We start from the raw sequence: 23,114 nt of genomic DNA on the forward strand, positions 1-23,114 counted from the left end.
GATCATGGCCACTTTGATCCGAGAAAGATCATGAATATTTCGATCCGAGGAAGATCACAGAAATCGATCCGAATAAAAGATCGTCGCATGATCCTGGTAGTCCAAAGCCAAAGCCAAAGCCAAAGCTTAAGCTAAAACCAAAAAGAAAGGATTAAAGATGATGTGATAATAGAAGAAAATAGAAAGATAAGACATGAAACAATCGTTGAATAAAATTGTTTCACTTATTTAACATATGATGATGCATCTCTTTTGATAAACAGATAATCTATAAATGTTTGCAGTATTCTGGACAGTGAACATCGACTTTTATGTGTTATTGCCTATCATTATTTTCAGATTATATTATTATATTGGTGTGATATGGAAATTCTTACTGGGCTGTAAAGCTCACACCCCTTCATTTTCTTTCTTCTCAGAGTTATAAGATGTCCATGGTTGGCTATGGTATGGATTTGTGAGTGAGCGGATGCATAGATAGAGTACCGTTGATACCTGATCAGAGGATTGAAGGAATATTAATTGTAATTATGCAAGATTTTATGAATTATTATTGAAATTAATTATTATGGATGTTAAGGTTGTAGTGATTTAATTTGGCCTTGCATATTCTTTAGGGCTTGCTCTAAGGAGTGTGCGGCCATCACGTATCCTACCCGGGTGTTGGGTTCGGGGCGTGACACCTATCATATTTATCGTCAATGTATCGGAAATAGGCAAGCCTCCAGGATCTGTTAAAGATTGAAATACCCAAGTACCCCGAAGTCCCACCACTAATCCTGTTCCCGTACTGAGATATGGCCATATTTTTTTGTCACCATCATCAGTTGACCAATGAACATCGGATGCTTGGTCGGTTGTACAATTTTTGGACGATGGAGATCCACAAAGTTCATCATTGCCACTGTAAATGGATGGATCATCAGGTGTTTGCAGTTGATTGCTAGAGGGTATCTGTCCTAACAAGTGGTTGTTTGATAAGTTCAATAAATCCAAGAATATCAGAGAAGAGATGCTTACAAAAACTGTGCCTGGTAAATGATTCATGGACTAGTCACAAACTTCTAGACTTCTTAAGCTACCAATCATTTCTGGAATATGTCCATGCAAAAGATTCCTTGAAAGGTTCAGAAATACTAGACCTGAAAGACTTGGTACAGCTTTATAGGGATCTCATGATAAAGAGAATTGCTTGAAAGATCAATTCCTACAACTAATGAAGGCGTTTCTTGACAAACATGCTTTCTTCCTCTCCAGCTTAATAAAACGTTGTCCCTGTAAGATGAAAGTTCCTCTTGGGTGCCTTTTGGCATCGGTTTCATCCTAGCCATAGCGTTAAGATTGCCCAAACTCTATGGGATATTTCCTGAGATATTACTGTGTGCAAGATTTAAGAGCTGAAGTGAAGAAAGAAGTGATATCTAGGGAGGAATGCTACCACTTAGCATATTCAATCATAGAAGGAGGATGCTTAGATGAAAGTTTCTCTCCTAACCATTTTGGAATATTTTCACAGATTTGGTTCTTCCTGAGGTCTAAAACGACCAATTGCTTGCTGTTGTTCAATGAAGAAGGCAATTCTCACAATCAAACTATTATTGTTCAAGTGCAGTGATTGGAGTGAAGATAGAGAACCTAGTGATCTTGGAATCGTCCCAGAAAAACCATTGCTGCTAAGATCCAAGTAAATTAGTTCACGATTTGATGGTTAAAGCTTATGATATGTCTCCAGTGAAGTGGTTGGACCCCAACCGGACTCACGCAAGTTCTAATCAGTTGTGCAAGCAAGCCGGTAGCGAGCCTGTGAAGTAGTTGTTATCTACTGTAAAGTGCTGAAGATCAGACTCGGGCAAGTCCTTTTGTTTTGCCAACCATCAACGATTGTGGCTGATGCTGGGGTTATCTCCTGGTCAGCATTGAGTCTTGCCATCAGCCGTCAAGTCAAGTTCCTCAGCCATGATAGGATAAAGAGGGGAGGGGAATCGGGTGCTCTGTTTTAAAGGAAGAAGAAAGAAGAAATGAGGGAAAGAGGAAGAAGAAAGGAAACAAAAAGAGAAAGAAAGAAGAAAAAGAAAAACAAAAAAAAGAAAAGAAAAAGGAAAAACAAGAAAGAATTTCTCTTTCTTCCCCCTCTCCTTTCTCTACCTTCTCTCTTCGCTCTCTCTATGAGTGTCTCTCTTTATAACTTTCTCTCTTTATGGATTTTTTTCTCTAGAGATTTTATGGATGCCGGCGGAGGGTCCAGGTACATGATAGGTTTGAGTCGATGCTAGGAGGTGTCTTAGACTAGGTTGTAAGATTTGCAGTCCAAGATTAGCATCAGACAACCATCTATCTTGATTTTTCTATAATTTTTTTATTAGGGGTCTTTTATGTTATAATAGATTTGATGATGAAGATTGGCTCTGTAGATGAGCAATTGTCAGGACAAGATGGTGTTGAGTCGAATATTTTATCCTGGGTTCATAAGTCAATGAATTCATCATTTACTATGTTTAAGTCAATCACTGATAGAAATCGGGTTCTTCTACATGGTCATCTATATGATTATGTAAAATAACATAGAGATGCACCTATATGATTGTCGTATATTTTATATACATGTTGGTATGAGTATTATGCATTGTTAATGACTAATTGATGCTTAATTATAAATATCGTGTTGTGTAATGAAAAATATGATCTAACATAATGGATGGGGTGGCCGGCATCTAGATTAGTCAATCATGCAACAAATATGGTGTATATACTAAGACAGTTTTGGATCGAGATGCAGCATTATTTTGGCCTGCCATGGTTGGAGTCTGACTGTAACTAATCTAATGCTGAAAATTATATTATGACTTTAATAACATGGATAGAGCATGGTCAGTGTCTGGACTAATTGGCCATGCAAAAAATGTAGTGTGTGTTGGTCAGCTGTAGGCTGAGATATTTTACCTTGCCATGGGCTAGAGTATGATTATGATTAAATATAATATTGAAGTCAAATGAAGATGATGAATTGTCTAATTGAAGGATATTTAGATTAGCTGGTATGTGTGAAACATGATGTTTGTGATGTCAGCTGCAAGTTGAGATATGGTTGCTAGCCACAGATAGAAATGTGGTGTGTATTTGGCCTATTATAGATTGGAGTGCGAGTGAATTTAGTCCAGTGCCAGAATAATAATATTGTTCGAATCAGAACTATGTTAATCATTAAATGATAAGCTATCTCATTGAATTATTGTTGAATAGAATTATTAATTGATGATATGTGATATGTTTAATAAAATTATACGTGATGATATTATTCAACTATTAAATAGATGATGTATGAATCTTATTATTTTTCTATCAGTTATATATATTTTTTAAAAGATATTTCATATTCATGCTGGTGTGTGTGGAGGATTCTTACTGGATTATAAAGCTCACAATCATTTTTTTTTCAGAGTAGTAGGATACTCATGATTGATTTAAGATTGAGATCTCGAATTGAAAGAAATGATTAGATAGAGCATCAACAATAACAGTAGGATGATCAAGTTCTATATATTGTATATAGGATTGCAAATGGGCTCGAACCGACCCAATGGGCTTCGGGTCGGTCTGACTATGGGTCGGGTTTCGGACCAGCCCCGAACAAAATCAGAAAGAGTTTGGGCTCAAAAATTTAGCCCATTTCATTTTTCGGACCGGGCTCGGGCCTACCATTGGTTCGGCCTAGACCCGAGCCCAATTGTAGCCCGACTATAGGCTATTGTTCTTCACTTCTTAATCTTTCATAACTCTGTTCTTCTTTCTTTTTGAGGAGGTACATCATTGGATGCACTTCGTCGGGTGGTGAAGCTCTGGAGGGGGATCGAGAAAGGCACGATGGACTGGAGAGAGGCACCTAGGGGCGGCAGTTTCTCCGAGAGGCTTCGTCGGAAGAGGGATAGCTTCCAGAGCCTCCTTGAGATATTTGGATCTTCTTCTTCATGAGCGGGCCAGAGAAAGGCAAACGACATCGAGCGAGCCTGAGAATGCCTGCCGTTCGATCGGCCTGGAGAGGAAGAAATCTCCATCAAGTGGCCTCGATGCGGGCCTTCGCTGCCGTCGGAGAGCTGGAGGGGGGTAGCGGAAAAGGATTGAGCTCCGAAAGCTGGTGACTTGTGATTGGACGGCGATGCCGATTATCGGGAGGGGGTGGAGTTGGTAGAGATGGAGGCGTCGGAGATGGTCTCGAAGGCAGTCTCGGCTGCGGCAGTGGAGGATGAGGTGGAGGAGAGGGAGAGGGCACGCATGGGATCAGGCCAGTCCAAATGGTTTTGGGCTGGGCTTGGGGTGGGATTTTTACACATTCATTGGGCCTAAGCCCAGCCTGAAGCCCAAAAATAATTTTTGGACTGGGCTCGGGTATACTTGGCTCAGCTCGGCCTAGTTCTACTCCTAATTGTATAAGGTTCGATATTTGTTAATGTGGAATATTTGTTAAGAATTGAGATCACCTTGAGATTGTAATGAATTTTAAGATGTATATTCTTTAGAGTCTTGTCTCAGAGAATGTGCGAGTATCGCATCCTTGATCCATTTGTTGGGTTCAGAGCATGACAATAGGTGGTTGTTGAAGACTGATACATAGTCAAGCTGAGTCCGGTAGCTCCCTTCCAATTGGTTGATGTCCATATCTAGGATAGTCCATGCCGTCATGTTTTTGATCTCTGCTGGGATTTTGCCGTTTAGGTTGTTGTAGAAGAGGTGCAAGGTAGTAAGCTGTGCGAGGCTTCATATTGTTCTAGGGATTGAACTTGTGATTGAATTTACCGATTGATCCAATTGCTACAAGTCAGCCAACCTCCTAATCTCTGGCAGGATTGGACCTCATAGCTTGTTGGAGGAGAGGAATAGGATTTGCAGCTTCATGGCCAATCCAATCTCCGTACGGTGGGCTTTGACCGGTGAACTTATTTTGTGTCTAAAAGAAAATAAGCTCCGTCCAATTTGTGAAGTACTCCGGGAGAACTCACCAGAGAGCGAATTGCTCGAGATTCCGAACTCCCTCAGTTTGGTTAGCTCCAAGAAGGATTGTGGTGGTCAACTTGTGAGTGGATTTAGGGACAGCTCAAGGGAGGTGAGCTTTGTATGGAGGCCAAGCTCAGAAGGAATGGTGGAGTTCAATCCTGTTACCTTGATATCGATGTGCCCAAGCATACGGAGCTATCCTAGAGGAGGGATGAGTCCAAGTGAATTGTTATATAGTTCGAGTATTTGAAGGCCAGAGAGGGACTTGAGGATAGGTTCTTTTCTTGTGGGCAATGATAAGAAAAACTTTGGACATCTTAAATTTAGGATTAATAGATTGATAATCTTTGGTCGGGCTTGGATTTGAAATGTGTTGGCATAGATATCCTTCTGCTAACTTCGGCATTATTTTTCTACCTACTTGAAGGGCCTTTAGGTTTTCATATGATAAAGGTATAATCATTAGAACATGAGGGAAGTTTAGAGAAGAAAGAAGGCAATGGATGATGAAGAGCAATTCATGCTCATCTCATTTTCTATTCTTGATAAGAGTCGATTAGATCGATTATGATTTCTATATAAAATTGATCTAGAGTAATTAATTGCACAGGTAAAGAATTATGATATTTTAATCCAAAGTTCGGAGGTTATTATTTATTTGAAAGAGATCAAGAGAAGATGATATGTATTATGGATGGAAAGAATGTAGTCTTGAAATGCTAAATAATTCTTTACATCAAGATCTAGTGAAGCAAGCACTTTAAGAGGAAGACTATGTAAGAGCAAGCAAGTAATGTGCACCGAGCACATTCAAAGTGTGAAACTTCGGATATGTTAATTTTGATCTATGACCTATGGGATAGTGCGTGCTTGGCATGTGCTGAAGGAGAAGAAGACTCCCAATTGGAGTCTTCTTCCCTCCCCAACTCTGATTGAACTTAGACAGCATAGGGCATCCAAATTTGGACTAAACTTGGGATCTTAGCCATAAATGGCAGATCCATTCCTCCTTCGACTCTATTAAGATCCCATGAGATTGCTGCCAGTTCCAAGATCTTTTGTCAAGTTTTCCTGGGTTTTCCATCACAAACAGATCACTAGATTTCTATTTTGGTTATGCCGGACTTAGGCAAAGAACTCAAGGTCTTTTTCTATTTTCTTTTCCCGATTTAATGGCTGTCATTACACCTCGTTTGGGTGGGTGAGTCATCAGAACCCATGTATGAAATAGGGGCCCCTATTTCGGGTTCTTTTCCCTATTATGCCATCCACTGTTGCCAGCTGTAGGCTGTTGGTTTGGTCTAGTCTTCCTTGCTCCCTTGGGTGCTCTGAGGCCTCACATGAGGCAATGGTTGCCGGACAAAGAATCGATCATGATGGAAAAGAAAGGAGAGAGCCGTTGACAAACAGAAGTATAAACAGAAGAAGAATAGAAAAGATGGTGAAGACGAAGATTTCAGAGGAAGAAGGGATACTTCTTTAGGACCAAACGGGCCCTTTTTATTAATTTTCATGGGCTCAATTTAGGAATTATACAAATATATTTTCCTCTAATTAGACGATTACATTCCTAATCAGAGGGATTCAATTTAAGAATTATACAAATATATTTTCCTCTAATTAGACGATTGCATTCCTAATCAGAGGGATTCAATTTAGGAATTATACAAATATATTTCCCTCTAATTAGATGATTGCATTCCTAATCAGAGGGATCTACAGCTCATTTCAACACTCTCCCTCAAGATGGGTTATAGATATCATAAAGACCCATCTTGTCACGAATAAATGAAAAAGAAGGCATACTAAGACCTTTGGTCAAAATGTCTGCTAGTTGACTAGCAGATCGCACATAAGGCATACAAATGATTATGGCATCAAGCTTTTTCTTGATAAAATATCGATCGATCTCGATGTGCTTCGTCCGATCATGCTGTACTAGATTATTAGCAATATTGATTGCTGCCTTGTTGTCACAATATAGCATAAGGGGCGATGACTGATAAAGACCTAGATCCAATAACAAGATCTGCAACCATAAAATTTTGCACACGCCATGTGCCATAGCTCGATACTCTGCTTCAGCAGTAGATCGAGCAACTACATTCTGTTTCTTACTTCGTCAAGTGACTAGATTACCTCCAATAAAAGTACAGTAACCTGAGGTAGAATGATGGTCATCAAGTGATCCAGCCCAATCAGCATCTGTATAACACTCCACCCGTAGGTTGCCATGATTAGAATAAAGTAAACCACGACCAGGACAGCTTTTGAGGTAACAAAGTATTCGTGTCACAGCATCCATATGAACTGAACGTGGATCATACATAAACTGACTTACCACACTAACGGCGAATGTAATATCAGGCCGTGTATGAGATAGATAAATCAAACGTCCTACCAATCGTTGATAACGTTTTCGATCAATAGGGACACCGATATCAGCTACTAGTCGATGATTTTGTTCAATAGGAGTAGCAATAGGTCGACATCCCAACATACCGACTTCTGTAAGAAGATCTAGAATATATTTTCTTTGGGAGAGAAAAATTCTTTTTGAAGAACGAGCAACTTCTATCCCAAGAAAATATCAAAGATGTCCAAGATCCTTCACCTCAAATGCCTGTGCCAACTGAGCCTTCAAATGAGCTATCTCCTCAGAATCATTTTCTGTGACCACAATATCATCAACATAGACAATCAAAACAGCAATCTTATCCTTGTTGTGCCGAAAGAAGAGTGTGTGATCTGCATTGCTCTGTTTATATCCTATCTGAATGATTGCTTGTCGGAAGCGATCGAACCAAGCATGAGGTGACTGCTTTAAACCATAAAGAGATCGTCGTAACTGGCATACTTTGCCCACTATTTGAGTAGTAGCAAATCCTGAAGGAACATCCATATATACTTCCTCCTGAAGTTCTCCATGAAGAAAAGCGTTCTTTACATCGAGCTGGAACAGATCCCATCCGAAATTTGCAGCACATGATATAAGGGTTCTAACAGAGTTCATTTTTGCAATAGGTGCAAAAGTTTCATCATAGTCGATGCCATAAGTCTGTGTATATCCTTTTGCTACCAAGCGAGCTTTGTACCGTTCAACAGTACCCTCAGGTGTCTGTTTAACTGTAAAAATTCATTTGCATCCCACAGTTTGTTTACCAGCTGGCAAAGGTACAAGTTTTCATATATTATTTTTTTCTAGTGCTTGCATTTCTTCAAGCATGGCGGCTTTCCACTTGAATTTTTTCTTAGCAACCTTCCAGTTCTCGGGTATGGAGACAGAGGACAAAGAAGCTATAAAACTCTAATAAGATGGAGAGAGAGACTCATAGGATACAAAGTTAGTGATGTCATGTTTGTACCCTACTCCATCCTTAAGTCGAGTAGGAATACCAGCATGACGAGTAGGTTTCCGTAAAGCAATAGGAACATTTAGATCATCATTATCTAATATAAAATGGATGGGAGTAGGAATACCAGCATGACGAGTAGGTTTCCGTAAAGCAATAGGAACATTCATAGAAAACATCAAACATCTTGTCACTTCAAGAAGGTGTCTATTCTTTCTTTCAGCAACTCCATTTTGAGCTGGTGTGTCAACACACGTCGTTTGATGTATAATTCTATTATTATGTATATACTCCTCACATTCTTTATTAAGATATTCTGTCCCATTGTCAGAGCGAAAAATCTTAAGAGTTGCTCCATATTGAGTACCAATCATTTTATGAAAATCTCTAAATAACTGAAATACTTCATTCTTATTTTTTAATAGATAAACCCAAGTGCAACGACTAAAACAATCAATAAAAGTGACGAACCACCGATGACCAGAAATAGCGGTGGTCCCACAGGGTCCCCATACATCAGAATGAACTACCTCAAACATTGCTTTACTACGTCGGCCTGAGTTTGGATAAGTACTTCTAGTGTGTTTAGCTAGTTCACAGGCATCACATACAAGCTTCTCTTTATATGTTTCAAAAACAGTTGGAAATATACGAGCTAAGAGAGTAAATGAAAGATGACCAAGCCTGCGGTATTGGAGCAACAGATCTTCCTTTTGTGAAGATGAAATAGTCAAACTGGTTTCTGAGTAACCTTCAGACACTCCTCCCTCCAAATAGTAGAGCCCATTATGCATTATGCTAGTCCCAAGTTTTCTCCCTGTCTTTGGTTCCTGAAAGACACAATGTGTTTTAAAAAAAGTTACGGCACAATCAAGATCATTTGTAATAGCACTAATGGATAGGAGATTTATGGAAAATCTTGGGACATGTAGAACAGATGATAAGGGTAATTCGAAAGTGCATTTGATAGATTTTTTTCCAAAAATAGGGGTAAAGGAGCCATCAGCAAGACGAACTTTATCACGACCAGAACAGGGAATATAAGACACAAAATCTCTAAAAGATCCAGTCATATGATTGGATGCTCCAGAATCAACAACCCATGGAGAAAAATTACTACAGTTAAGAGCATGAATTTGATCACTGATACCTATTTGGGCAAAATTATCCTGAGAACTAGCTGGTTGATTTGAAGAATCTTCTGTGGAAGTGTTGCTTTCAGAAATATTTACACCAGATCTGAATTTTTTCAAAAGTTGCATTTCTTCAACTGATAAATCTCCCATAGAAGAAAAATGAGCCTGATTATACTGACCTCGGTCTCTACCAAAATGACCACCTCCACGACCACGGCCTCTATTTGGACGACCATGTAGCTCATAGCAGTAAGCTTTGATGTGGCCCGGCTTATGACAGTGGTCACAAATTTTAACCCCACGAGGTCGAGGCTGAGTTTCTTGAGCAGAATTAGGAGAAGAGCTTCCAAGAGTATTAGGCTGTACCATAAGTGCAGATCGTATAGCTGTGTTCATAGAAGAAGACATAGTGGTTAATCGAGTTTCTTCACTAAGAACCAAAGAAATAGTTTCATCAAGAGTTGGCCACTTCTGTGTACTAAGAATAGAAGAGCGTCGATACTCAAACTCTGAGATTAGTCCATCCAAAAAATCCATAAGTCGCTGTCGTTCTATCCATTTGCGAAACACATCAACATCACCAGGATGAGTAGGGGTAAAGGGACTATAAAAATCAAAATCATTCCACAACCTTTTTAATTCTCCAACATACTCTGTTACAGATCGAAAACCCTAATTAAGTCCTCGAAGCTCTCGCTGGATCTTATGGGCATGCATATTATTGCTTTTATAAGAATAAGTTGTGGCTACAGCCTGCCATAACTCATAAGCATTCATTAGTGCCTCAACCGTATGAGCAACACTTGGTACCATAGAGGCAAGGAGCCATGCTACCACCCGAGAGTTATTAGAATTTCACTGTCTAACAGCTATCCCATCTCCTTCTGGCCTTTTTGCAGTACCACTTATAAACCCCTCAAGATTGTGAGAATCCAAAATTAGACGAACATGTCGCATCCAACTTAAGTAGGTACCCGGCCCATCCAATTTGACCGAGTTAGTTTCTAGGGTGATCTTTGAAAACTCACTACCCGAGATATGAGATTCCATCATCCTAACCATTAACTTTTCTAAATCCTCCATGGTTAAAGGAGTTTTATCACCCATAAGAAAAAAACTTAAATGATCAAGTAAACAAGAACAATCTTGAGGGAGAAAATTGAAGTTTTCTCACCAACGATCTGAGATAAACTCAGATGACGAAAAAATATCGAATCTCTGCTTCCATGAAAGGTGCCTTGATAATATTCAGAAACTCCAAAACAGGACGCTCCATTGTTGCTCCAGAAAAAATAGCATCTAATAAGGGATGAGAACCGTTTTCAACCCCGTAGTTCTTGGGTGGAAATGGTGATGGCGTCGATGGCAGCGGCGGTAGCAGCGACAGCGGTGGCGATTGCAGTGGCAATGGCAGAAGCAGCGACAGCAGTGGCGGCGGCGACGATGGCCGCGGTAGCGGAGGCGGCGATCATAGTGGAGAAGGCTCAGGCAGCGGCGGTGGTGACGATGGCCGCGGCAGTGGAGGCGGCGATCATAGCAGAGGCGGTGATGAAGATGAAGGGATGCGAGAGAGAGAGTGAGAGATTTAACGAAAACAGAGAATGGCTTTCAAGGTTTGCAGGGATCCACAGAGAGAGCAGCGGTGATGGTTTGAAGGGGGAACAGATTCCACTCTGTTTGAAAGGAGAGATTTGAGTTGTGGACGATCGACGGTTGAAGAGGCGGAACAGAGCACTCTGTTCCCTAAATAGGCTCTGATACCATGTTGACAAACAGAAGTATAAACAGAAGAAGAATAGAAAAGAGGGTGAAGACGAAGATTTCAGAGAAAGAAGGGATACTTCTCTAGGACCAAACGGGCCCTTTTTATTAATTTTTATAGGCTCAATTTAAGAATTATACAAATATATTTCTCTCTAATTAGACGATTACATTCCTAATCAGAGGAATTCAATTTAGAAATTATACAAATATATTTCTCTCTAATTAGACGATTGCATTCCTAATCAGAGAGATTCAATTTAGGAATTATACAAATATATTTCTCTCTAATTAGATGATTGCATTCCTAATCAGAGGGATCTACAGCTCATTTCAACATGAACCTCTCCATCCCCTATTTTTCTTCTTATTTTTCCTCTCTGTTGATTGACCGTCGTTGCTAGCTGATGCCATGACTAAGTGTTGCCGTGGGTCACCGTTTATGGTCACCAGCCTTTCCATGTTGGAGGAGAAGTGGGAGAGGAGGCTCCTTGCTATGAAAAAGAAGAAGAAAAAATCTCTTTCCCTTTCTTCTCTCTTTTCACTCTTTTCTCTCTTTATCTTTCTCTCTTTTCTCTCTCTTCTCTCTAATTAGATCAAAGGATTTTTTTGGAAGTGTGATTTGGGGAATTCGATGGTAGGCCCGGTGAACCCTAGTAGTGTCTTAGATCAGCATATTTGCCATCATGCACTGTGGATTCTTGTTCATAATCCACCAATTACTCAGATTTGAACCCCTTGGATGGTTAGATGTTGCTATCTTACTTGCCATGTCATGGCTTTCTTAAATTATTTCATCATAATTTTTCATTATAAATCCTGGATATTGGTTTAATGGTATGAGAGTGTGATCAATTCGATAAAAGGATGCTAAGTAAAGGGATTTACACTCTAATGCCTAAATTGAGATAAATTCTGAATTTTCTTGTTTAATTATCCAGGTATTAGATGGGTCGAGAAATTTAAGATTTAGAATAATTTGAATTTTAGAGCTTTGAAATAGAAATCTAATTGTAATTTATTATTTTTTGTGCTAATGATTGATTGAGGATGAGTTAAATTTATATGGATGGACATACTACGCATAGACTAATAGCTACTGTATCCCGATTTGACTGACAATAGAGATAAGAATTCTCAGATATCGATCACCTATTTATGTAAAAACTCTTTGTGCATCAGTGATTTTGCTCCATATGATTTTGATAGCTATATACTTATTTATTAAGTATATATGGCTCTATATAAAATTATAAATCATATATAAATGATTTCAATTTGGATGAATTTCGATAATCATATACATCGAATTTTATAACAGTGTGACCTTAAATTATAATAGCTAACAAATATGTAATTGAATTTTGTAACTGAATATTGGGTTGTGGTGCTCTAGGCTAGCTACTTTACTAGTACTCTGCAATGGACTTGAAACATAGTTATTGTAGTTTAGAGTCAAGTGTTCGTAGTTCTTTAAACTAGCTACTTTTATTGGTGCCTCACCATGGGCTTGAGACGTGATTGTAGTAGTTAGGAGTCAAGCACCAGTTGTGACTTAGATTATCCATTTTTTTAGTATTCTACCATGGGCTTGAAATGTGGTTGTGATAGTTCAGAGGATTAGTCACTTTGTGGATGCTCTGTTATGGGCTGGAAATATGATTGCAACAGTCCAAAGCTGAGCACCTAAATATGATTGGATTTGATTTATGTTGTTTTTGAGATAATTATTTGATGTGATCTATTATACAAAAGGATGTGTTTGTTAATGCATGTTTCATAACTGTGGTATCTTATGGCATGAGATTTATATAAGTGACAATTAATGATAATTTCTTAGTTATTATTATTATATTGATGTTGATATGTGGGAATTTTTATTAGTCGTAAGTCTCACAACCCCATTCTTCTCTTTCTTTTTCAAAGTTAGAATACATGTATTCGGCTATGGTTTAGATCGCTTTTGAAAGAATTGATTAGATAAAGCATTATCAATACTAGTTGAATGATCGAGTTTTGTAAATTGTATAAGTAGTGTTATTGGTTAATATGAAATATTTTATTATGAATTCAGATCATTTGTGCTCATGAAAATTTAGGTTATAACGAATATTAAGGTCTTGCATATTTTCTAGAGCTTTGTTCCAGAGAGTGTACAACTATATCATGTGGCCGACCTAGACACTAGATTCGGGGCATGGCACATTTCAAGTCTGGAGTTGCCTGTGTAAGCAGACTATTGAAAAAGACAATATGGAACAAAACATCTATCTGTCTCACAATTGTAAAGAGGAATATTGTATATCTCCACCCCTATTTCTATTATGTTCCTCTGCTTTTGGTTCTGCAAGTTGCATTGGAGGTTCTGAACTTGCTTTATGTAAATTCCCCGCTTCTTATGTAAATGGCTGTGTTCTTAATAAATTCTGATGGAAGCCTGAGGCTTCTTCCATTTCCATCAAAAAAATAAAAAATTATTAACTTCATGATCGACGAACATTAAATCTATGGTTGCATTAATTATCTCTTGCCATATGGTAAGAGAATTGTTCATAAGCATGAAAGGGGAGCAACGTAGCATTCTTCGTTTAGCATTGTTATTTTATATCAATTGATCTTAGCATGGCTTTAAGAGCTTTTATTGATGTAATATCTAGCTCTTATATAAAATATTATTTTGCCAGCTAATCGCTAGCCATAAATCTGACTCTTAATGCGGCAGATTCGAACACACCATCGAGTAGTTTCCATTGCGACAAATTTCCCTTACACTTCTTGATGACCTTGATCGTCCCCAACAAATGTCTCTATTTGACGGTTTTAATTGACCTAGTGGTCTTTTTCTCCCTTTTCCTTTTTGGGAGAAACTATGTCTCTGCATTATATTAGTAAATTAAGCTCTGGTTTTAGATCAACATGGTAAGAAAATTATTTATTAGATGTGCGTTGTCTACCCTTTTGACTTGCTCCCGAGGAATTTTTGATTAAGGTCCGACTGGTTTCTTTTTCTCTGTAAAGCTTGCATCTCGTTTTGATATAGTACTTGATTTCTGAAGAACCACTAATCATCTTCCTGTACAACTATTACGTTAGAAACTTGAGGCAGCAAGATTCATATAAAACATACCAAATTTCTCATGGGAAATGAACATGTCAATCTACAAGGAACAAGTTTGCAGTCCTTCGTTACATCAGAAATTAAAAAAAAAAAAAGGTCCGCAGTCCTTACATGCTCCTCGTTGATATCCTAGAGAACCTGTCATATATGTCATCAATGTATCGGAAATAGGCAAGCCTCAAGAATCTCTTAAAGAACAAAATACCAAAGAACCCCCAAAATCCCACCACAAATCCTGGTCCCATGCTAAGATACAACCATATTTTTTCATCACTATCATCATGAGTTGACAATTGAACATCAGGTGCTTGGTCACTTGAACAATTTTTGTTCAATGGAAATTCACAAAGTTCATCATTGCCACTATAGATGGATGGATCATCAAGTGTTTGTAGTTGATGCCCAGATGGTATCTCTCCGGACAAGTGGTTGTTTGATAAGTTCAAGAAATCTAAGAATGTCAGAGAAGAGATGTTCAGGGGAATTGTACCTGATAAGTAATTCATAGACACGTCAAGAACTTCCAGATTTCTTAGGTTACCGATCGTCTTAGGAATAGTTCCGTCCAAAAGATTCCTTGAGAGGTTCAGGAATACTAGCCCTGAAAGATTTGTTAGCTCTGTAGGGGATCTCATAGCAGAGATGATTGCCTGATAGGTCGATTCCCACAACTAATGAAAGTGTTCTTCCAAAAACAGCCTCTTTTCCTTTCCACGTTACGGACACACTGTCAATGTAGTAAAAGGAGTCACTGTGGTAAGATGAACTCTTTCTTTTTTTTTGGGTACAATCTGCCATCGCCATAAGATTGCCCAAACTCTGTGGGATACTTCCAGAGATATTATTGTGTGCAAGGTCTAAGAGTTGAAGCGAAGACAGAAGGGACAGCTGGGGAGGAATGCTACCAGTTAACATATTCGATCTTAGACGGAGGATTCTCAACGATGATAGTGTCGCTCCTAACCATTCTGGAATATTTCCATGTATTCGATTCTCCCCAAGGTCTAAAACGACCAGCTGTTTGCAGTTCTTCAATGAAGAAGGTATTTCTCCAATCAAATTGTTATTATTCAAGGGCAGTGATTGGAGAGAAGACATAGAACCTATTGATCTCGGAATCGTCTCAAAAAAACCATTGCTGCTGAGATCCAAGAAGATTAGAGTAGGAGGGATGCTGAAAGCTTCTGATATGTCACCCGTGAAGTGGTTCCACTCCAATCGGACTCGGACTAGTTCCGAGCAGTTGCGCGAGCAAGCCGGTAGAGAGCCTGTGAAGTAGTTGTTATCCACTGCGAAGTATTGAAGAGCAAAGCCTTTGCATAAACCTCGAGGCAATTCCCCGTGAAGCTATTGTTTGAAAAACTGACAGCGTTCAAAAGCCCATTCTGGCCGAGGTCTTGAGGGATGAGACCGCTAAGCTTGTTGTTAAAGACCGAAATGAACTCAAGATTTGGAAGCTGAGCAATGGTGTCCGGCAGCTCACCCTCCAATTGGTTGTTGCTGAGGTCAAGGCTAGTCAGTGCCGTCATGTTTCCGATCTCTACTGGGATTGTGCCGTTCAGGTTGTTGTAGAAGAGGGCTAGGGAAGTGAGCTGTGTGAGGTTTCCTATTGTCCGAGGGATCGGACCAGTGAGATCATTTTCCGATAGATCCAATTGCTGCAAGTCGGCCAGCCTCCCAATCTCTGGAGGAATTGGACCTGATAGGTTGTTGTCGAAGAGGAATAGGATTTGCAGCTTTGTGGCCGATCCAATCTCCGGTGGGATTCGCCCAGAGAACGTATTGTTCTGTATCTGAAAGGAAATAAGCTCCGTCCAATTCGTGAACAAGTCCGGCGAGATCTCTCCAGAGAGCGAATTGCTCGAGATCGTGAACTGACTCATCTTGGTCAGCTCCGAGAAGGATTGTGGAATGCCACCTGTCAGTTGATTGAGGGACAGCTCAACAGAGTTGAGATTAGTACAGAGGCCGAGCTCGGGAGGAATGGTAGATTTCAATTCTGCTGCTTTGATATCGATGTGCTCAAGCATCCGGAGCTGTCCCAGAGAAGAAGGGATCGGTCCGCCAAGTGAATTGTTATAGAGTTCGAGTATTCGAAGGCTAGAGATGGACCCGAGGATAGGCGGTATCCTCCGGTGAGATTGTTCAATCCAAGATGAAGGATTTGAAGCCTCGTCAAATTTGCAAGGGAAACAGGAATTACACCTTTAAAGAAGTTGGCGGTAAGATTTAGGGACTCGAGGTAAACTAGATTGGTCGACAAGGAGTCGGGTATTTTACCCGTCAGGTTGTTCTGCGAGAGGTCGAGGTACGTTAAATTCGTGCAGTTGGGTATGAATGGTTGGAACTTCCCTATCAGACTATTGAGGTATAGGGATAGATAAGTCACGGAAGGCAGTGGGGTGAACTTGGTGTAGTCTGGGTTCTCCAGGTAATTGGATCCCAGATCAAAATGGCGTACCTTTCGGAGATTGCTGAGCCGATATGGGATCGGCCCATTGAGATTGTTGTTGTACAGACGGAGAGCTGACCGATCTCTGGCGGAATGGATTCAACGAAGTTGTTGCTGCTGAGGTCTAATGACGTGAGCTTGGACAGAGCAGAGATGTTTGAAGGAATGGAGCCGTAGAGGAGGTTGAGCTTGGTGAGGCTGGGAAGAGAAGCAAAGTCTAATTCATGGAGGGTGCCGTTGAGGTTGGCATTGGGTAAGCTCAGCTGCACGACGCTGCCTGCGGAGTTGCAGCGGACACCAAACCATGTGCATGGGGTGGTAGAGTTGGCAAGGGACCATGAGCTCAGAGCATCTGGCTGGAACAAGCTGCACTTCCATTTGAGGAGAGCTTGTGGTTCAGTCTGTGCTCCGGCTTTCAAGAAGGAGAAGGAAAAGAATAAAAGGAAGGGGAGGAGAAATGGCTGGATTTGGACCGTCTTCATGGACGGAGGATTGTGGATTGAAGAGAGATTGGTTTTGCTTTTGTTACCTTGTTTCCACGGCTATAATGAATGAGGGAGGGGTAGGGAGAAGACCGCGAGGGAGTCAAAGCTTAGCTTGACTGAAGGGTGTGAACAAAGAAAAAAATCTTAATGTGTGCTTGGCGGTATACGGTCCTCTATGTTGCTTTTACAATTTCTAAAATTCTTAGTTTGATTAAGTTACACAGAATCAGTCAAAAGTGGAGTACAGAAGGACTAGTTGCTGAAGTCATGGCAAAGATCATATGGTCTGCCTCAGTCACAGGCAATGTTTTTCCTGTCTTTTCAGAAGATGTATATTGCTTGTCAACCACAAGCATCAAGACATTCATAAAAAAAATTCATCAAAAAAAAAAAAAAAAAACATAAGCATCAAGACACTCACTTAGTCAAGCAGGGTCAAATCAAAGACGCTTTCATTCAACATTACACCGAGCTTTTTGGATCTTTGACTAATAAAACAAACTCAGCTGCCGAATGGGAAAATTTGTTCACGGGCAAGCAGATCGACTTAGCAGATTTGAATTAACTTTTTACAGTGGAAGACATCAATAACGCAATTTAGTTTATTAATGGACAAGGCATGAGATCGAGACAGACTTCCAGCATCTTTTGCAAACGATATTGGGAACTAATAAAGATCTCAGCCATAATTTATGTTTAGTCATAAAAGAAATTTGTTGGAAAAAAATAAATTTCATTGGTACCTCTGGTAAATACTGTGGCCAACACCCCCTCGGTGGCTGACGAGCACAATTTTCCTTTGTACTGTAACATATTCGTATATATTCCTCTTTAATAAAAAAAGGTGGTCTAACCCTAATCAAAAAGAAGAAGAAGGAAAGAAAGAAGAGATAATATATAGCATTGACTTCTTAAATTTTTCATTGCATTTGGATTGATTAAGATATAAAAAATAAATTAATGTGAATTTAAATGTAAGGAATGGATGGATAGAACCATATATTGAGATGGAGTATTAAAAGATGAATATAAAAATAATAAATAAAGAAAGAGAAAGAATGAGAAAGAGGAGAGAGGTCTAAATGGCATGAGAGAGGAGAGAGATATGATATGGGAGTCATTAAAAAGAGAGAGAATATAGATTATAATTACTCTTTTCATCTTTTGATGCGGTAGTTATTCTAAGATATAAAAAAATAAATTTATGTGGGGTTCAAATATAAAAAGTGGACGGATGGGATTGGAATGAAGTATTAAAAGATAAATAAAAAAGAAGTAATTAATAAAGAAAGAGAAAAAAGAAAGAGAGATTGCATATACGAATCATTAAAAGAAAAAAAAATTCAGGTCATAATTACTCTTTTTAGATGGTTTTTTTTATCTTTTATTTTTTTTTAAAATTTTAGATGAGATATGCGGTTAATTCATAAAATTAGTAGGATCAATTTCAAATTTTCTACTAACATATGAGATATAGGGTCAATATTTTTATTCTTTAGTTTTTTTGTGAGGTCAATTGACCCCACGTTTACATGCATACGTCCGCCAATGGTTGATGGCATCCGACACGCCAGCAGCAACCCCCACCATGTTGAGGATGATCAACGTGGTGGGAGGGATGAGAAGGGTTGTCCGCATGACAGTAGAGATCTCCAAATTCAGTGTCATGCGCAGCCTTGGAGGTAACAGTGAGGTTGGTGCTGGAGGATTCCAGTGACAATGATGGAGAGGAAGAGAGCAATGAACCATATGCTTCCAAATTAAGTTGTTTAGCTGTTGAGCAAGGGTGACATGAGACAATCTAGATAGAAATATTTGGCTGGAATGGCAGTGCCATGCAACGCGAACCACCAAGATAAATGATCCCTCTTGTGGTGGTCTGCTCGCTCCGATGCACACAGGGTGTGTGGTCTGTGATTTATGTTGTATGTGTGCAATGTAGTGTTCACGTCTAGCTTTCACTCATGTACTTAAATATGCTTTTCTGTTAACATGTTTATATTAGGATTTGGCTAGGACTACGGACAGTGGGGATGATAAATTTTCCAGTAAGGAGGCAGACATACGGCTGGGATTGTCAGTAGGTGAGAAGAGGAATGCATGTGAAGGGTACATGTCACGTCCGAACTAACATCCGGATCGGATACGTGATGGCCGCACACTCCTTAGAGCAAGCCCTAAAGAATATGCAAAGCCAAATTAAATCATTACAACCTTATCAACCATAATAATTTATTTCAATAATAATTCATAAAACTTGCATAATTACAATTAACATTCTTCAATCTTCTGATCAGGTATCAATGGTACTCTATCTATGCATCCGCTCACTCACAAATCCATACCATAGCCAACCATGGACATCTTGTAACTCTGAGAAGAAAAAGAAAATGAAGGGGTGTGAGCTTTACAGCCCAGTAAGAATTCCATATCACACCAATATAATAATATAATCTGAAAATAATGATAGGCAATATCACATAAAAATCGATGTTCACTGTCCAGAATACTGCAAACATTTATAGATTATCTGTTTTATCAAAAGTGATGCATCATCATATGTTAAATAAGTGAAACAATTTTATTCAACGATTGTTTCATATCTTATCTTTCTATTTTCTTCTATTATCACATCATTTTAATCCTTTCTTTTTGGCTTTAGCTTAAGCTTTGGCTTTGACTTTGGACTACCAGGATCATGCGACGATCTTTTATTTGGATCGATTTCTGTGATCTTCCTCGGATCAAATATTCATGATCTTTCTCGAATCAAAGTGGCCATGATCTTTCTCGGATCAAATCATTCATGGTCTTTCTCGGATCAGATTCTTCATGATCTTTCTCGAATCATATTCTTCCACACATAAGCCTGTGGGGGCTGTCCCAGGCATAAGCTCCTGGTAGGCTATTCCACATGACAAGGTCAGTCCAAACCATATTTCTCTTTCTTTTCATTTTCATGAAATTATGATATTTAACTTCATTAATCAATTCATCTTTTGCAGTGTAATAAATATGTCATACACATAATCATGCCATCAATCGCTGATATATTTGTATTGATATAGCATACTCATGCTCAAAATCACATAAATAAATAACAATATCTCAGATATAACAAATTCATCGATCTCAAATCCAACGATGCAAAATCAATGAGATAAAACCAACGATAAAATAACATATATAATGATGATCATGTACAGGGATTCTTATCTTTACCATGACTGATCCAAGCACAGAAATCAATATTCTTTTCTTGACTTATGAATTTCTTTAACAAAATATTTCACTCGATATTATATGCAGACAATCATCTCTTCATAATCCTGATCAAATATAAAAATCATATATAGAGAAAATTATCGAGAATCGATCTTAATAACACAAATCGAGGACCTCTCTTAGGATTAATCAAAATTACGACTTGTCTATGTATCAGGATCCTCCATTGACCTATAAGACTTCTAGAGAGATAAAATTCATGAAGAGAGAAAAAATTCTAGAGAGAGAAAGTAGAGAGAGAAAGTGGAGAGAGAAACTTCGTATCCTTTCGATGAGGCACTCATGATCGAGATCATCAAAGGTCCTATCAGGGTGACTCAATATGAATCAAGTGTTACAAATTTCAAATAGAATCGGACTGGGAGCAGATCTACCGCATGAATTTCGGAGCAATCTCAAATCATCATATTTTTATTTCAAATTTATCCTAGGGTCTGTGATGTAATCAGAGAGAGAGAGTAGAAAGATTCTAGAGAGATAAAATCCACAAAAAGAGAGAAAGATCTAGAGAGAGAAAATAGAGAGAGTATCTAGAGAGAGAAATTGGAGAGAGAAGGTAGAGAGAGGAGAGAGGAAAGAGAGAGAAAGGAGGGAGAGGAGAGAGAAAATTTCTCTCTCTTCTTCTTCTTCTTCTTCTTTTTTATTTTATTTTATTTTTATTTTTCTCTTTTTTTCTTTTTCTCTTTTTTTTTCTCTCTTTTTTTTCTTTCTTTTTCCTTTTCTTCTTTCTTTTTCCTTTTCTTCCCGCGGCCTCTCTTAGGTCGAAACAGGGGAAGACCGATGAGGTCTCCCTTGGTGGCCTGGGCTTCGACGAGAGGGTGACTTGGTCGGAGGTCCAGCAACGGCGGCCGACCATGCAAGCTGGCCGGCGACTAGGTTTGGCCGGCGAGCTTTCTCCCTTTTTTTTTTCTCGAAAAATAGGGGATCCGTCCCCTTTCTTCATGATTTTCGGCCATTGGTCGATCGTCGGCGGTCGAGAACTCTCGAGAAAAAGAGATAGAGGGATGGCGGTGCTGTCCTAGGGATAAGACGCCGCAAACGGCGGTGCCGGCATCGGAAAAAAAAAGGAAAGGGCTCGATCGAACAGGGAAAAACAGTCTTACCTTTTTCATGAGTTTTTCCGACGATCCCGACGGCCGGCAAGGGTGTGCGAGCCACGAAAAGAAGGGGAAGGAAGAGGGGATTTATAGGGTGTAGGGGAGGTCGGATTCGACCTCTCCATCGGTGATTTGGGTGGAAGAAGACTCCCAGCGGGAGTCTTCTTCATTCCATTTTTTTTTTTTTTGTATGGCTTTGGGCTTTTTGGGCTGATTTGGATCGGGGTATTACATTCTCCCCCTTCAAATAATTTCGTCCTCGAAATTAAGTTATGTTGTTTGAGATATATTTCAAGGTATACATTCTTCATATCATTCTCAAGCTTACAATAATATCTTATATATTATTTATTTTCATGATCTTCCAATAAATTTTATATGTAGACTCTCATCTTAAAAAAAATCTCAATCTTCTATATCAGTTTAAGTAACAATATTAAATTTTTTTTTTAACAATATGAGATCTATATTAGGACTTTCTAAGTTTGAACTAATACCAGAATTATCAAGCTGTTAATAAACTTGAGATATCTAAAATTTTTTGACATTATCTATAATGAAACAACCTATTGACAAAAATTATCAGGCTATGATGATCAGATTAGATCAAAATTTATAGCATCCTTTCATTATCAATAAAATCCTTCCTTATTTGCAACTAATGTATTCCATCATAACTTTTGATTTAAAGGATTAATATTTCTAATCAATTCAGACCATCACGCTTTTGCTGCGCACTATGATCTCAACTTACCAAATTATATAAGTCTATCAAAGATAAAATAATAGCATATAAAAATTAAATCTTGATCCACTTTCTATGTTTGAAATCATTGCATAAGTTTCATCACTTTTCAAGAATCCAACATATCTAGAATCAATTGGAGTTAACCTTAGATTTATCTTATAATCATTTAGATAATTTCTAAATCAATCTTCCTTTTTAAAAAAATTAATTCTAACTTGACAACTAAAAGAACTCAAGCCAACATCCTTATGAGTAGAATCAACTTGATTATTTCTTATAAAGCTCTCTTCATCACAACCCTTAATATTAATCGATAAATCCATAAAAAATCTTATCCTTTGTATACGTCATTTAAATTTAACACTAGCAAGATGTCTTAGTTCAATTTAAAAAAAATATCTAAAGTTTGACTTGAATAATTAATACACTTCACCATCTTCAATAATCACAAGAAAAATTTAAAAAAAATCTAATCCAAAGATAGTAATAGAATTATTAAGGATTTCATCATAACCTGTATATCATACTTTGACAAAATAAATTTTCTTCTTTAATTTAACAACAATATCAAAATACTTTTGATCCACTTAGAAAAATAAACTATTGACTTGAAATTCAATGCAACTTGAAAGATCAAGGAATCATATTCAGAATATGATATTTTGAGTAACCAAAAATTTTACCAAGATG

General features: G+C 38.5%; 2 protein-coding genes and 1 pseudogene across 2 annotated transcripts; all 3 read right to left on the reverse strand.

Moving 5' to 3' along the window:
* Positions 1-652: 652 nt before the first annotated feature.
* LOC140857228 (uncharacterized) lies at positions 653-3,995 on the reverse strand (annotated as a pseudogene).
* Positions 3,996-7,579: 3,584 nt separating this feature from the next.
* On the reverse strand, positions 7,580-9,886 carry LOC140857229 (uncharacterized). Its single transcript, XM_073255987.1, has 4 exons — positions 9,359-9,886; positions 8,873-9,172; positions 8,386-8,737; positions 7,580-8,115 (listed from the first exon to the last, which is right to left on the reverse strand). The coding sequence occupies exons 1-4, from the start codon at positions 9,884-9,886 to the stop codon at positions 7,580-7,582; spliced, it is 1,716 nt and encodes a 571-aa protein (XP_073112088.1).
* Positions 9,887-14,352: 4,466 nt separating this feature from the next.
* On the reverse strand, positions 14,353-17,345 carry LOC105044253 (uncharacterized). Its single transcript, XM_073255368.1, is given in 5 exon segments — positions 14,353-14,983; positions 14,985-15,700; positions 15,703-16,485; positions 16,488-16,877; positions 16,880-17,345. Coding segments are annotated over 5 exon segments (2,820 nt in total). The 5' UTR covers positions 17,292-17,345; the 3' UTR covers positions 14,353-14,464.
* Positions 17,346-23,114: the final 5,769 nt, after the last annotated feature.

The sequence above is a fragment of the Elaeis guineensis genome, chromosome 4 (assembly GCF_000442705.2).
Source record: "Elaeis guineensis isolate ETL-2024a chromosome 4, EG11, whole genome shotgun sequence".
Taxonomy (NCBI): Eukaryota; Viridiplantae; Streptophyta; class Magnoliopsida; order Arecales; family Arecaceae; genus Elaeis; species Elaeis guineensis.

Coding starts and splice junctions, on each gene's coding strand:
- LOC140857229 (XM_073255987.1), bottom strand. CDS start 9,886: ATGTCTTCTTCTATGAACACAGCTATACGATCTGCACTTATGGTACAG. Junction 9,173..9,358: donor CCTGTTCTGGTCGTGATAAA/GTTCGTCTTGCT, acceptor TGTGTCTTTCAG/GAACCAAAGACAGGGAGAAA. Junction 8,738..8,872: donor GTAGTAAAGCAATGTTTGAG/GTAGTTCATTCT, acceptor GAAGTATTTCAG/TTATTTAGAGATTTTCATAA.